The following is a 13124-nucleotide window of genomic DNA, read 5'->3' as shown; positions in this document are numbered from 1 at the left end:
TGCGCTGTCGCTAAAGACGACACAAGGACAGCTTTAACGGCTGAAAGAGTTCTTGCTAATTTTAAATGTGCTGTTGTCGGTGTCCAACCTGGAGGAGGACCACAGATAATTGTCAGTTGTGTTCGTGCCAGGTTCGCAGAGCTTACTGACACTTAAAGGTTAAACTGTCACTTGACAGGCGACTCCTGAACAGCTGCTTTTATAACGTTTATCTCATTACAAGCAAAAAAAGCTGAACCTGAATTCCCTTTAGCTCATTTTTAAGTTTCCTTCTTAACATCATTTTATTTAATGTCATACATCTTTTGAAAAGTTAAGGTGATTGGACCTCACAGGCTAGCTTCTCTCGGCTCAGTTAGCTTACAAGCTAATCTCATCACCCCTGAGCTCTAATGCAATTAAACCTGATTCTCTCCCTGGCTCGCTCCCATTCATCCGCAGGATTGAACGCGGCTCATTGCATAAGAATGATTAGCTGCAGCTATAATATTAAACTCAGTATTTTCTGTCTTAGCTGTGGCATTTCCAAAAGGCTCTCATGTTCCCAGAATGACTCTGTGGAGCAGACATGTGATGGTCATACTGTCAGTCACGCCCTGAGTCTGAATCTGAATAAGCTGCTGTGTTGTATCTCACCACAGGTCCATTAAAGACGAATGTTTTCTGTCTGTTCTGTTCTGCAGTGACGTGTATGGAGAGAGTAACGTCAGGTTTCTGCTCTTAAAAAAACTATTTATTAAACAAATTATTTGATATGTGACAAATAATTGGGTGTTTTTTTTTATCAGCCACCACAACATAAAATCTGCTTCTTACAACCAAAGACAGCATGTTGTCAGAACTAAAGCATGGACTTCAGGGATGTTCAATGTCCGTCTGTCTGTTGGTTGTCATCGTACATATCTCCAAAACTATTGGAATGAGTCCCATAACGTGGTAGAGAGGGTTCCTAAAAGATGAATGACTTCAATGATAGCCTGACATTTCCTCTAGAGCCAACATGTCGTTGATGTTGGTGTTTCGGGGTTTCATGTCTCGGATGGATTTTCTTTAAATCTGATTAATACATTTAAACTCAGGATGCATTGTTACAGCTTTGGTTACCTGTAATCTTCTGTACTGCACCATCCTTGGATCAAAATGTAAAACTTGTCCAACTCTATGTTTTCTGAACAAATGCGCAAAGCCAATGACGATTCCACAGTCTCAGCTACATGTGATAATTAGCAAAGGTCATTTCTAACATTTCTAAATGCCATATTGAATATATGACCAGCAGGTAAACCCAATAACAGTCGCACCAACATTGAAAAATCCCAAACTCTCCATTGTTCCATAATTACTATTCCTTCCGTTCCAGTCTTTCACGTTTGTGTAGATGACAAGGCTATATGTGAATGGGAGGAAGCTGAATGGAGCCTGACGGTGTAGTTTGCTGCACTTATCTTCAGGATCAGATCAAGGCCACTTCCTGGGCTACACAATTGGAACACTGAACAGTCTACCTCCACCTGACAATGAAAGACCTTGCTGTAGTTGTGCTGATTAATCGACATTAGTCCAAATGTAGGTTCAGGGTTTTTATTTTTTGTGACTGTGAACTCTGCTGATGAAAGAATTGTACAATTTTCTGAGCTGCTAAATAGTATTTTTCACTTGTTCACTGACAGCACCCTGTCCATGCTTTCAGCATCTCAGGGTAAGTCGTTGATGCGTGGAGGAGTTGGGTGGATGGATGATTGGACGCTTTATGTGTTGAACGGGCAGAGCACTGAGTGACCTGACTGTCAGAGTGCCGATGTGTGTGTCCCTTACAGTGTGCGGCTGTGACCTCGCCCAGGGGGGCTTCTTCATGAAGAATGGAGAGTATCTGTGCACGCTGGACTACCAACGCATGCACGGCACCCGCTGCAATGGCTGCGGGGACTTTGTGGAGGGGGAGGTGGTCACGGCACTGGGCAAGACCTACCACCCTGCCTGCTTCGTCTGCACCATCTGCAAGTAAGACACACACTCATAATATGATATGAAAACACAGAGTGACTTAACTTAAGTGAGTTTGAAGGATAAAGAGAGCAACATGCAGGACTTAATGGAATAAAACAGGGACACAGCCATTAAACAAGGCCTTAAAAGTCTCCTGGGTCAATGAGGATTTAATAGAAACAGAACAGGGAAGTATCTCAGTCTTCCTGATTGAATTTGTGACTGAAACATGTCCCAAATGTCCTCCTTGGTTTCCATAAAATTGATCAATTCTGACAAAAACTGCTTAACTTCAGTAACCTAAGAAACTTTATTTAACATTTGAATTGCCAACCTCAATTCAGATGTTAAGTAATGTTTCCTGAGGCTGCAGGGGCTGAACACAACGTGTCACTGTCCAGTAAGAGTCTGGATGCAGCTACGTGTGTGTGTCCAAATCAACAAATATCATATCGTATCATTTGTATCGCACTGAATCATATCTTATGTTTCCTACCATATGGTATCGCACTGTCATAGTGTACCGCATCGTGTCTTTTGTCTCGTATTATATTGTTTGTCTTATCGTATCGTATCATTTCTTAAGTATCTTAGCTCATGTTTCATATCGTGTGGCATCGTATCCTGTCGTACCGCACCGCAGCGTATTGTTTGTATCGTATGGAATCGTGTCTTTGATCGTACTTGTGTACAGCTTTATTTACAGGGAACTTGAACAATGAAGTTCTGCTAATGGACAAACACAGCTAATGAAATGTCAGCCATTCCACTAGACAGTGTACATTACGATGCTGTCTGTCATGTTTGAGTCATCAGGATAAATGGCCTCCTCAGGCCCACAGTGTTGACACACATCCACATCATCAGACCCAGCTAATAAACACTTACCCAGGGGCCACAGCTTCTGTCTCAGTGACTGATTGTTGATGTCGCTCTTCTTCCAGACGACCGTTCCCTGCCGGGGACAGGGTGACCTTTAACGGGAAGGACTGTCTGTGTCAGTACTGTGTCGAGCCCATGTCTCCAGGACCAAAGGACATCCTGGGCTCCAGCAGTAAGTCGCTATTGTCTGTTAAAGACATGCACAGGGTGACATTCCCTTTAACATGATGCTAGTTTGGCTTCCACACAGAGTTTTATTGAAGCTGTGATATGTTTCAGGTCTACAGCAGTCATCCTGCCACATTAGGAGCATAAATAACATTTAACACTCATCAAAATGTTCACATTGGTTCAAGACTTTAAAACTTTTAAAAATATAATTATGAACCTGAACTCTGTCCAGGAAATCATTGTGCTAAACAATAAAAATAAACTTGGAACACTTTGAGATCCGAGTCTTTCCTCATCATAAATGCCAGACGGAATATTTAGAAAATGTTTATAAAATAAGACACAAAAAATGTGGATTATTTCCATTGAGAGGCTAAGAAATGAGCAGTCTTGTGTTCGAAACATTCACTCATTGTTTTTCCAACATTAAAGCTGCTTAAAGGGATAGTTTGACATTTCTGGATATATGCCTCACACAAAGATGACTGATACCAGCACCATGTCTGTACGGCAAGCATAAAGCTCAAGCCATCAGCTCTTAGCTTAGCTTAGCAAACCTACTACGTTGTTTGTACTCTCGGACTTTAGCAAACAAGATATAACATCTCAGTAGTGCGGTGTTGTAGGTGCTGATTTTGGTGACTATACACATAACAAGGCTAGCTGTTCCACCCTTGGCTACTGCTAAGCCATGCTAAGTGGCTACTAGCTGTCCTTAAAACAGACACCAAAGTGCTGTCATTCCTCTCCTGCAGCTCTTAGAAGGACAGCAAATAACTATCAAACTTTTCATTTAATGGGAAACATTCTCGCACTCATCAGCCGCTCCACATAACAGTGAAGTAATGCAGAAGATACTTTGTAAGGAGACTGAGTGAGGTGGCTTTATCATTCAGGGAGATCCTCCACCTCTGTCTTCTGTAAACGCAGCAGTGTTTGAGCAGCCGTGTTCCTTCATGAATTACACCAGGAAGGGCCTTACTAAATAATGCATGGCCATGCATTTCCTCTCCTCTGGAGCTGGGAATGTGCAGCCCTCAAACCCCTCCTCTACCAACTCCTCTCATCCTCCCTCTTTCTCTGCCCTCTCCTCCCCTTCCTGTCCTCCCTCTCTCCCTCTCTCCCTCTCTCTCGTCCCCCTGGTCTCTCTGTTGGCGTTTGAAGAGCTTTTAGACAAGGTCACCTATAAATAAGGCATGCTGATTCTCCTCACGTCATCATGGCAACCTCGTTATGCCTTACGTACTTATCGTCCCCTGTGGTTGCAGCGGGCTCTGTGTTGCTTTCATCCTCCATTCATTAAAGACGAGATGACAAGATGATTGTTCTTTTAGAAATCAACCTCTCACACGTTCAGAGCCTTGGGATCCCACTTTGATGTGGATGGAGCTTTAAGAGCTGCGCTAAGAGAGATGTGGATGATAGAAAGAGGCAGCTGTCAGAACGTAGTTGGTTACCCTCTATCACCACCTAGTGTCTCGGATCTCTCTGAAAAGATGTCTTACTCTGCAGCCAATAATTTAGTCCCTGGTAATATTATGAGCTTTATATTATTATGAGATTATTTTTAGATGGAATAAACCTTCAAACTCAAATCAGTTCTCTTTACAGAAGTTTTTTTTAAACTTTACCTTTGTGTTTTTTAACCACGCCTCCTTTGCTTTTCCACAGGCTGTGCAGGATGTGGTCGAGACATAAAGAACGGACAGGCTCTTCTAGCGTTGGACAGACAGTGGCATCTGGGCTGCTTTAAGTGTAAGGCCTGCAGCAAAGTGCTGACCGGGGAGTACATCAGCAAGTAAGCAGCTCATATCCTCTGTAATTACAGCCGTCTCGGTCAAATCCCGGCCTCACACACACCATATATGTCACTATGACGGCCCTGGTGGTTAGATGTACCTCTCTCCTCTCAGGGATGGCGCCCCCTACTGTGAGAAGGACTATCAGATCCATTTTGGAGTTCAGTGTGAGGCGTGTCATCAGTTCATCACAGGGAAGGTGCTCGAGGTAAGAAACACACACATGCACCAGAGTCTTCTACAACAGCATCCCTCTGATTGGCCTCTTGTACTGGCAGGCGTCATTTAGTGCGGTCAGCTATCTGGAGTGGAATCTATAATATGCGTCTGTAAACAGTACATGAATCTTGCACCTGGATTTCCTGTGAATCCTGCCTCAGGGACGTTGAGACCTTAAGTTTTACAGTTACTGTAAAGTATACTTAGTAAGTTTCAAATCAGTCTTTCTGTGGATTCACAGAGACACAGAGACAGAGTCAATATATTTTAATGGTGGTAACATAAGATGTTGCTTCTCATATGTACAGGGCATGTTGCATTGGAGCTGAATTGTGAAATGTAGTTTGATAATCTCTCGTGTAATCTCTTCATCATCGAGCCAAACAGACTCCTGACATGACTGTAGTTTATGAAAAGATTAATTCTTAGCAGAATTTGAGGTCTGTGCGTCTCAACAGACACACATGCTTCCAATGCCACCCTAATATTTATATGTCTTCAAGTAAAAACAGACTGTGTGTCAGTTTATCCATCTCTTCTTTGGACGCTGTCAGAGCTGCGTTTCTGTCAAACATGAACACTCCTGTCCTTGGTCTCGTGAACAAGCGCTCGCCTGTCTGTTGTGCAGACAGTGATCCAATCAGACACGGAGTTATGTGTCATTTAGTGGTATGAAAATGTCCCTGCTAGCCAGCCAGCCAGGCTTACAGTAATCCAGCACTAAGGCAGCCTTTATGACAATAGGAAAAGGCCTCTGCATCTCATCCCCGAGCTGCTGCCAACGGATCAGACTGTCTGATGGTCTGATCACTGACCCAAGAATGTAGACTGTATAACTAATGAACATAGCCTCCCTGACGTCACCCATTTGTTTGTCGACTGCGTTTTTTAAGTTTAGAGTTCGGCTTTCCTGGAGCCAGAAGTGACCATATTTGGAAGAGAAATCAATGTAGGACAATTAATGAGCGAGCAAGCCAGGTATATTAAGTTCAGTGGCTGAGGTGACACCTAGCAGACAGCTAGCAGCTCCCAGCTGTCACTCAAAGAGGCCACGCCCCTAATGCTGCGTCCTTTTAAGCCTTAATATAATGTAAACAGGTGAGCTGTATAAAGATTCTCCCCGTACAGTTGTCATGAAGAGAGAAATGAGCTATAGAGACCCAAACTGTTTTTTGTACCAGGCTGTAAACATGTTTATTTCTGCTGTAAAGTTTAACATGGGGCTCTATGGGGACTGACTCACTGCTGGAGACAGCCTCAAGTGGACACCAGAGGAACTGCAGCTTTTGGGGCTTCTTGCATGTTGAATGCAGCGTTGCCAGCAGTGTGTTTGCATGCTGTCTGCTCCTCTGTAAGTGCATTATGAGTGCTTTAATAAAGCAGGTAATGCAGCTATTAAAAGCAGCGAGAAAGACGAGGAGTGTTTAATGTCATACTACACATGTAGAATAAGTACCTTTATTATCGCTGAGAGGGAGAGTTATTCAGTGTACGTGAGGAGATCATTGGGTAGGAGCTGCTGCGGCGTCAGTCTGTAGACCTTCTCTACAGTAAAATGCAAATATCAGTCAGTGGCTTCGTATCTGTGAGTGGCCACTTGGCAGCTGAAATGTAACTGAGGGCTGTTATACAGAAGGCTACATTTCATTTGGGTATTTATCTCCCCTGGTCAAAGTCACTGAGGCTTTATAACGGTGCACTCTGCAAACAAAGTGCCACATCAGTGAAGATGGAAATTCAGGGGCTCCAGCGTTAGATCGTTTTATTGTGTTGGACTGTGTGGGTTATCACAAAGAGGAACACTCAGATATATAAAGGCAGGTTGACTGTGTTTAACAGGCAGGTGTCATGGTGGTCTGTTCAATATGAACAAAACAATTATACTATTTTTCTAAGACCTTTAAGAAGGGGAAACCTGCAGACCAGTTTCAGGGCAACAGAGCAAGAGCTGCACGGTGCCACGATTTCATCACCAGTAGTTCTCAGAGGAGGGAGAGCGATACTCAGGATCTGATGTGTGTCTCTGCACTAACAGGCTCGTGAGTTAGAGGAAAGAAATGTGCCTGAGAGCAGGGAGAGCACCGGGTTTATTTCCTGGAAGCCACAGCGCCGCTTCACTCCCTTCACTGCAGGCTTCATTGATCTTCATTTTCCTGTGATGTCAGGTCTGTTTTGTGCGCTCTGTGTTTTTCAGGCAGGAGATAAGCACTACCACCCCAGCTGTGCGCGATGCAGCAGGTGCAATCAGATGTTCACAGAAGGAGAAGAGATGTATCTGCAAGGTGAGTCGGCCCACCTGTGTTTATGTCAGTGTCTCATGGAAACTGTTTTTGTTCGGGTTATAAAACTCATTAATTTATGATATTCATACAGGAAACTATATTTTGTCTGTGACATGTCTGCTTCTGTTGTGCTGCCATTAATGAGTTAGAAGCTGTAATTTTCATGCTTTAATGAAAAAAAGACTTTAGTTTCCTGCTGGGACATTCACATGAAGGTTCCTTTAATTCAGAAGAACAACTGGGGAACATTTGGTGTCTGACTGTTACATCGTATTACACAGAAATATTGCGGATTACTTAAATGTAAAATTCAAGTGTTTTTTTTGGCATATTGGTCGATTATAATATCGACTGAGGATGTAACTGTTAGGTGATGTCCCTGTAGAGTTTCCTGGTTTAGTTCTCAACATTAAAATAAAAAACATCTTTTTATTGCATCTGTGTTGTTTCCACATTACGACATAAAGTTAGAATTAAAGAAGATTTCGAGCATCCAGGTAGAAACAAGTGATCCTCTGCGTTCATGTGGTGTTGAGTTGACAAACTTGTTGTCACGTTGTTGATGGCAAGAAACTTTTCATGAATTAATTTATTGCAAAATATGCAGTATGATATTAGGATGTAGCTGTTTGCATCGTTTCTATACTTCAACCGTTCAGTGGTTCTGTCCCGTGTTATGTGCTCATTCATGTAGGTTTTTGTAAAGGTGGAAATCCTGCACAAGTTTGATATTTGAAATGCAACATTTGAGCCAAAGTGAGACCACCAGCAGGCAGAAATGTGAATATACTTTATTCCCATCTATCACTCTACATGTGTTTCTCCTTTTCTTCCACCTCAGGATCGACAGTCTGGCATCCCGGCTGTAAGAACACCACCAGGACAGAGGAGAGACACAGGGAGCGGGTAGGAATCTGAAAGCAGCTTCCTGTTCACGTCTGATGACAAAGTTTAACTGGGAAACAAATTCATGTAACACGGGCTCTGCAGAGGCTGATACTGCTCGCTGTAACTGTTAAATGTTAACCTCTGGTTTGAGTCATTTGCCTGTTTGGTGTGTGTGTGTGTGTCTGCGTGTGTGACTATATCTGTACATGTGCACATTTACATGTCGATGTGTGTGTGAGCTGAGAGGCTGCTGAGGTCAAACCCCTGTGTGCTGTCCTGTGAACCCCCCCTCTCCCTTCCTCCACAGCTCTTGCCTCCGTCCCTCTTATTCCTCCAAAAAACACAAAGGCAGGTACTGTATTCGCTATTGGCTATGAGATGGCATCATCCTGTGTTCCTCCATGTACATAGGACACAATGCACTGTATGCTGCCATCTGCTGGAGACAGCCTGCAGTGCCCTCTCTGTGTGTCATAAGGAGCCATTCAGTCTTGTTTTAACACCTTTAGCCCTGTTCACACCTGGTGTGAACATGCGTCCTGAAGCACAGGTGTAGGACACATTTGTTGTGCAGTATGGAGCACATGTGCCCTGGATCACTTCCTCTCCGTATCCAGGGCAACGATGATGTTGAGTGACAGATATAATACTTTCACCAGAGTTCCTCGTGAAATCTAATGAACCTAATGATTCCTCATGTCTCTCAGCATGTGCAGACACAGTTTGAACTGAACTGAATTTTATTTGATAGAGACAAAATAATTTAACATAGTTCCCATACAGAGCATGAAACGCATGTGATGCACAGAGCGATCGTGTTTTTATCTTATGTTTAACTCTCGAGTTGGGAACAATAAAAGTTTATGTGAACAGTAAAATATAGACTATATATAATGTTAATGTATACAGTGACTTGGTGATGCATTCAAAGACGCTCTGTAACCAAGAGAGTGAGATTTTTTTTGCACATCAAATATTATTTTTCATAATCGAATATCAGTTTTTAAATACAATTTGATTATAGATCCGAAATTTAGAATATTCGTTGACAGCCGTTACAGGTATGAAGACACAGTTAAATACACACATGAGTTATAGTGGGCTAAAGTACAAATTGCACGTGGTATTGATTCAATAAGAGACAAAGCATTTTATTTAGTTATACGGGCCGATCTGTTCGGGGACGAGAGAGAAGGGAGAGAAAGCAGATGATGTATTTAACCCACGAGCAGCACAGCGATTATAAGAACAGAACTATCTGTCTGTTTGACACTTTAAACAGAGACTCAGTCTGCAGTGCAGTTTAAACACTTTACTGATCAACCACAGAACTGTAGAGGAACATCAGGTGTTTATACCACGTCGGCACTTCTGTCCTGATTCAGCCTCTAATCTTAGTTTTCTCTCTCTGCCCAGAGTGTGCGACACATTTTATATGAGTAAAGTAAAGATGATGTCATTGGGCGTTGAGTTAGCCTGGTCGGTAGAGCACACGCCCCAGAGAGACTCTGACTCTCATCCCCACTCTCCCTCTTGCTCATGTCTCCTGTCTCTCTTTAACTAGACTACCAATAAAAGCAAAGTCCAATAAATGGCTTCAAAAAAACATATTTTTTGCATGTAGAGCAGAAAATTAAGGAAGGTGCGTGTTAATACCAGGTGTGAACAGGCTCGTAGACTTCGCTCATATCAAAGGTGCATGAGACAAAGGTGCGCTCACATTCTGAGATCAGACACAGCTAACACTAACACACTCGACTGATTTGTCCTCTCTAACGCCCCATGTAGCGTTCAGGTAAAAGCTCATTTAGTTCCTCCACATTCAGACCTGCTGCTGCCATCCTAACTCTTCATTTACCATAAAAACAGGCATCTTAAGAACATGAACTCACGGCGCTGAAGCTCTCATTCACTTTGCAAATTTGCAAATGAATGATCTAATCATGAGATGACATGTTAGTACTTTATATAATTAATGAAACATAAACAAGGCTGCAATTCCCTCCCATCGCTCATACAGAATAACAGACAAGTGGTGCAAAATCAGGGTGATGTGCAGATGGCAGGGGGCTGTGGGGGATCATGGGAGACTGACTGACAGACAGACAGGTGATGCTATGACTAACAGCCACTTGTGTGTTTTCTCCTCACAGCCTACGAGGTCGTCGTCCGAGAGTATTTGTTCCAGACCTGGTTCAAGCATACCTGGCTCACCGGGTCACACCATCTATGTAAGACGTACAGTCCTCTTTAATGTTCCTTTAGTTCTGTGTCTCTGGGCAGAAAACAGTGACACCTTGTTCAGTCATGATAGACTGTGATGTAGTAATCTCCTGCTTTCCCCTGTGTGTGTTTGCATGTTTGTCTTTGTCTCCCTAGGCAAAAGTAGACAATGAGATCCTTGATTACAGAGACCTAGCTGCCATTCCAAAAGTCAAAGCCATTTATGACATTGAGCGCCCCGATCTTATAACCTATGAACCTTTGTACTCCACCTCCCTGGATGAGAGAGACGAGAGACAAGAGAGTGTGGGAGAGGTAAACACACAGAGCGCATGCTTCTTTTCCTGCATGCACGCCATCTTTATGCACAAACAGACCTGTGCATCAAGATGCATGTTCCAAAAATGATCCTCTGTTTTGATACGGGCTCGGATGTTGTCCCTAATGAGAGGGAAAATTAATGCTAAAAACGGACTCTTCTTTTCTTCTGTGCTGTACTGAACCTGTGTGTCCCTCACAGCTCCACACTGCCAGGAGGGAGCGTTCCCCCTTACCTGATGACAAGGTAAGATACGGTCATTTTGGACATGTAACTAACGATTGGACAAGATGCAACAAAACAAAAATACAATAAATACTAAAACTGAAATATAGATGAATATAATTCGTCTTGTTTGATTCTTTTCAGTCCTCAAGAAACATGTCGCCAACCCCACCTGGTGAGGTGAGCGAATCATTTTATCCACTGTGAGAAGTGTGTTCATGCTACGTATGATGCTAATAATGTGTTCTCACTAATCCTCATAGTCTGTGTAATAACCTCTGAGTGTGTGTGTGTGTGTGTGTGTGTCAGGGCTCTTACGACAGACGGGAACGCATCCTCCAGAGGTCGACCAGTCAGGGCTCCATAGGATCTCCAGTTTATAATCGCCATGGTTACACCCCCACCTTGTCACGGTCACCTCAGCATTTTCACCGGCCAGGTGAGTCCTTACGCACACACTGTGTGTGTGTGTGTGTGTGTGTGTGTGTGTGTGTGTGTGTGTGTGTGTGTGTGTGTGTGTGTGTGTGTGATAAAATCAGTGCTTTCAATGGTTTCATGAGGTGGTTGATGCGATCTTTACTGCTCAGGTGGATGATGCGTTCACTGACCCTCCTGGAGGCTCTCACTTCACTGCACTTTAAAGGGGAACTTCACCAAAATTGACTTTGGGTTGTTATGTGTTTTTTCTTCTGATGTTTATTTCTACATGACGATCCTTCATTTACAGAATAACAACCTGAAAGTGAATTTTGCGCCTTTAATAAAACAATTTATCCTGATTTTTCTTTAATTAAAACGTTTGATTTGATCGTGTAAAAGCCGGTTCAGACCAAAGATTTGAGACGAGTGGAGACTTGGCCCACAGCTGAAACAGTTTCCACTGATGTGATGACACGAGACGTCGTCTGCCTGCTCTCTGTGGTGGAGTCACGTCTCTTCATGAATCCCTGGTCTGACCTGACCTTCACACTGTTGTTTCTTACTGTTCACCTTGAATGCTTCCGTCACTTTGAGTCTTTTTTTCCTCTTTTCAACATTTGATTCCTGTTTATCTTCCTTTTCTTTTGTCCCTCACCTGTTCACCTTCTACCTCCTCCCCAAACGGTCTACCTCTGCTGCCTGCTCCTGGGGTTCTGTCCCCGTCCCCTCCCCCTGCAGAGGCTCTGACAGGCATGCAGAAGCTCTGCTCCTCCCTGTGCAGTAACAGTGTGGGCTCCAGAAATAGTGACTCACGCCCCACCTCCCCTTTCAGACACCACTTCCTCCCCCATAGCCAAGGTAAGGGCCCCACTCCACTCTCCTCCAGCGCCCCCTAAAGCAACACATCATCTCCATCGTCACCTGGGATGCCACCTCCCTTCACAGCCCCACCTGTCATTCTGGATCGATGGTCAATTCTCATCACAATAACTTCATGTGTGACTGTCACGCCCATGTCTTGGTGTAACTCTTGCTGCCAATCATTCCTCACTAACTGGCATGAACTGATTCAACTAACAAAACCTTTCTCAAACCGGACCCTCCCCACTCCGTCACAGAGTGAACTCACAGCTGAGTAACTCACTCTTCACTAAGGGTTCAAAATATCTGTATGATACCACTTCATTTTTATCTCAGTCAAAGTTAACGTAGTGTCTTCATGACAAACACATCTGAGCATTGCACGTGCTCAGTAAGTCAGCGTTGGTGCAGACTTGCTGTTTGAAGGGTTCACAACTCCCCCCACAATTAGCGGTTTTGGATGGCACTTCATGTTGCAGAGCATCCACACGAGCTTGCAAACAGGGTGAAAGGTCGCAGGGAGCGGGTGCATGGTGGTTTGAGAAAGGCCCTGCCTCTGCTAAAGCAGCGTCCAGGCTCTTTGTGTTTGTGTTTTGCAGCTTTGCATGAACCGGAGAGATAATAGGTATCCAAATCCAATATCCAAACTGACAGTTCCCCGAATGTCAGAATGAGTCTCCAGACTCCGGTTAACTGCAGAAAAAGGCTTTGTAATAAAAGTTTGCGTTGCATGCTGGGAGGTTTCACCATCTTACCCGTGAACTTACTGAACAGTGAATTCATTTTACACAACAAACTAACAGATATTACACTTCATGACTCATCTCCCAACATTTAACCTCTCCATTT

General features: G+C 43.6%; 1 protein-coding gene across 4 annotated transcripts in view; it reads left to right on the top strand.

Annotated features, from left to right (window-relative positions):
- ablim1a (actin binding LIM protein 1a) overlaps positions 1–13124 on the top strand; it is a 42457-nt gene that overhangs the window by 20089 nt on the left and 9244 nt on the right. For 3 of the 4 annotated variants that reach the window (XR_011307816.1, XM_069658169.1, XM_069658170.1), the window contains exons 3-14: positions 1818–2001; positions 2931–3040; positions 4711–4837; positions 4953–5046; positions 7252–7339; positions 8181–8245; positions 10381–10458; positions 10607–10765; positions 10971–11015; positions 11139–11174; positions 11304–11433; positions 12153–12272. Coding sequence is in view for 2 of the 4 variants with exons in the window: in XM_069658169.1 (XP_069514270.1) it covers positions 1818–2001; positions 2931–3040; positions 4711–4837; positions 4953–5046; positions 7252–7339; positions 8181–8245; positions 10381–10458; positions 10607–10765; positions 10971–11015; positions 11139–11174; positions 11304–11433; positions 12153–12272 (1236 nt within the window). In the remaining 2 variants the exon portion in view is untranslated. The remainder of the gene's footprint in view (positions 1–1817; positions 2002–2930; positions 3041–4710; positions 4838–4952; positions 5047–7251; positions 7340–8180; positions 8246–10380; positions 10459–10606; positions 10766–10970; positions 11016–11138; positions 11175–11303; positions 11434–12152; positions 12273–13124) is intronic. The other variant, XR_011307817.1, reaches the window with a different exon arrangement.

Source organism: Semicossyphus pulcher, unplaced genomic scaffold (genome assembly GCF_022749685.1).
Source record: "Semicossyphus pulcher isolate SPU_LCO1_2020_fin unplaced genomic scaffold, fSemPul1.0.p SCAF_12, whole genome shotgun sequence".
Classification (NCBI taxonomy): domain Eukaryota; kingdom Metazoa; phylum Chordata; class Actinopteri; order Labriformes; family Labridae; genus Semicossyphus; species Semicossyphus pulcher.
This window is presented reverse-complemented; position numbering and strand designations above follow the sequence as displayed.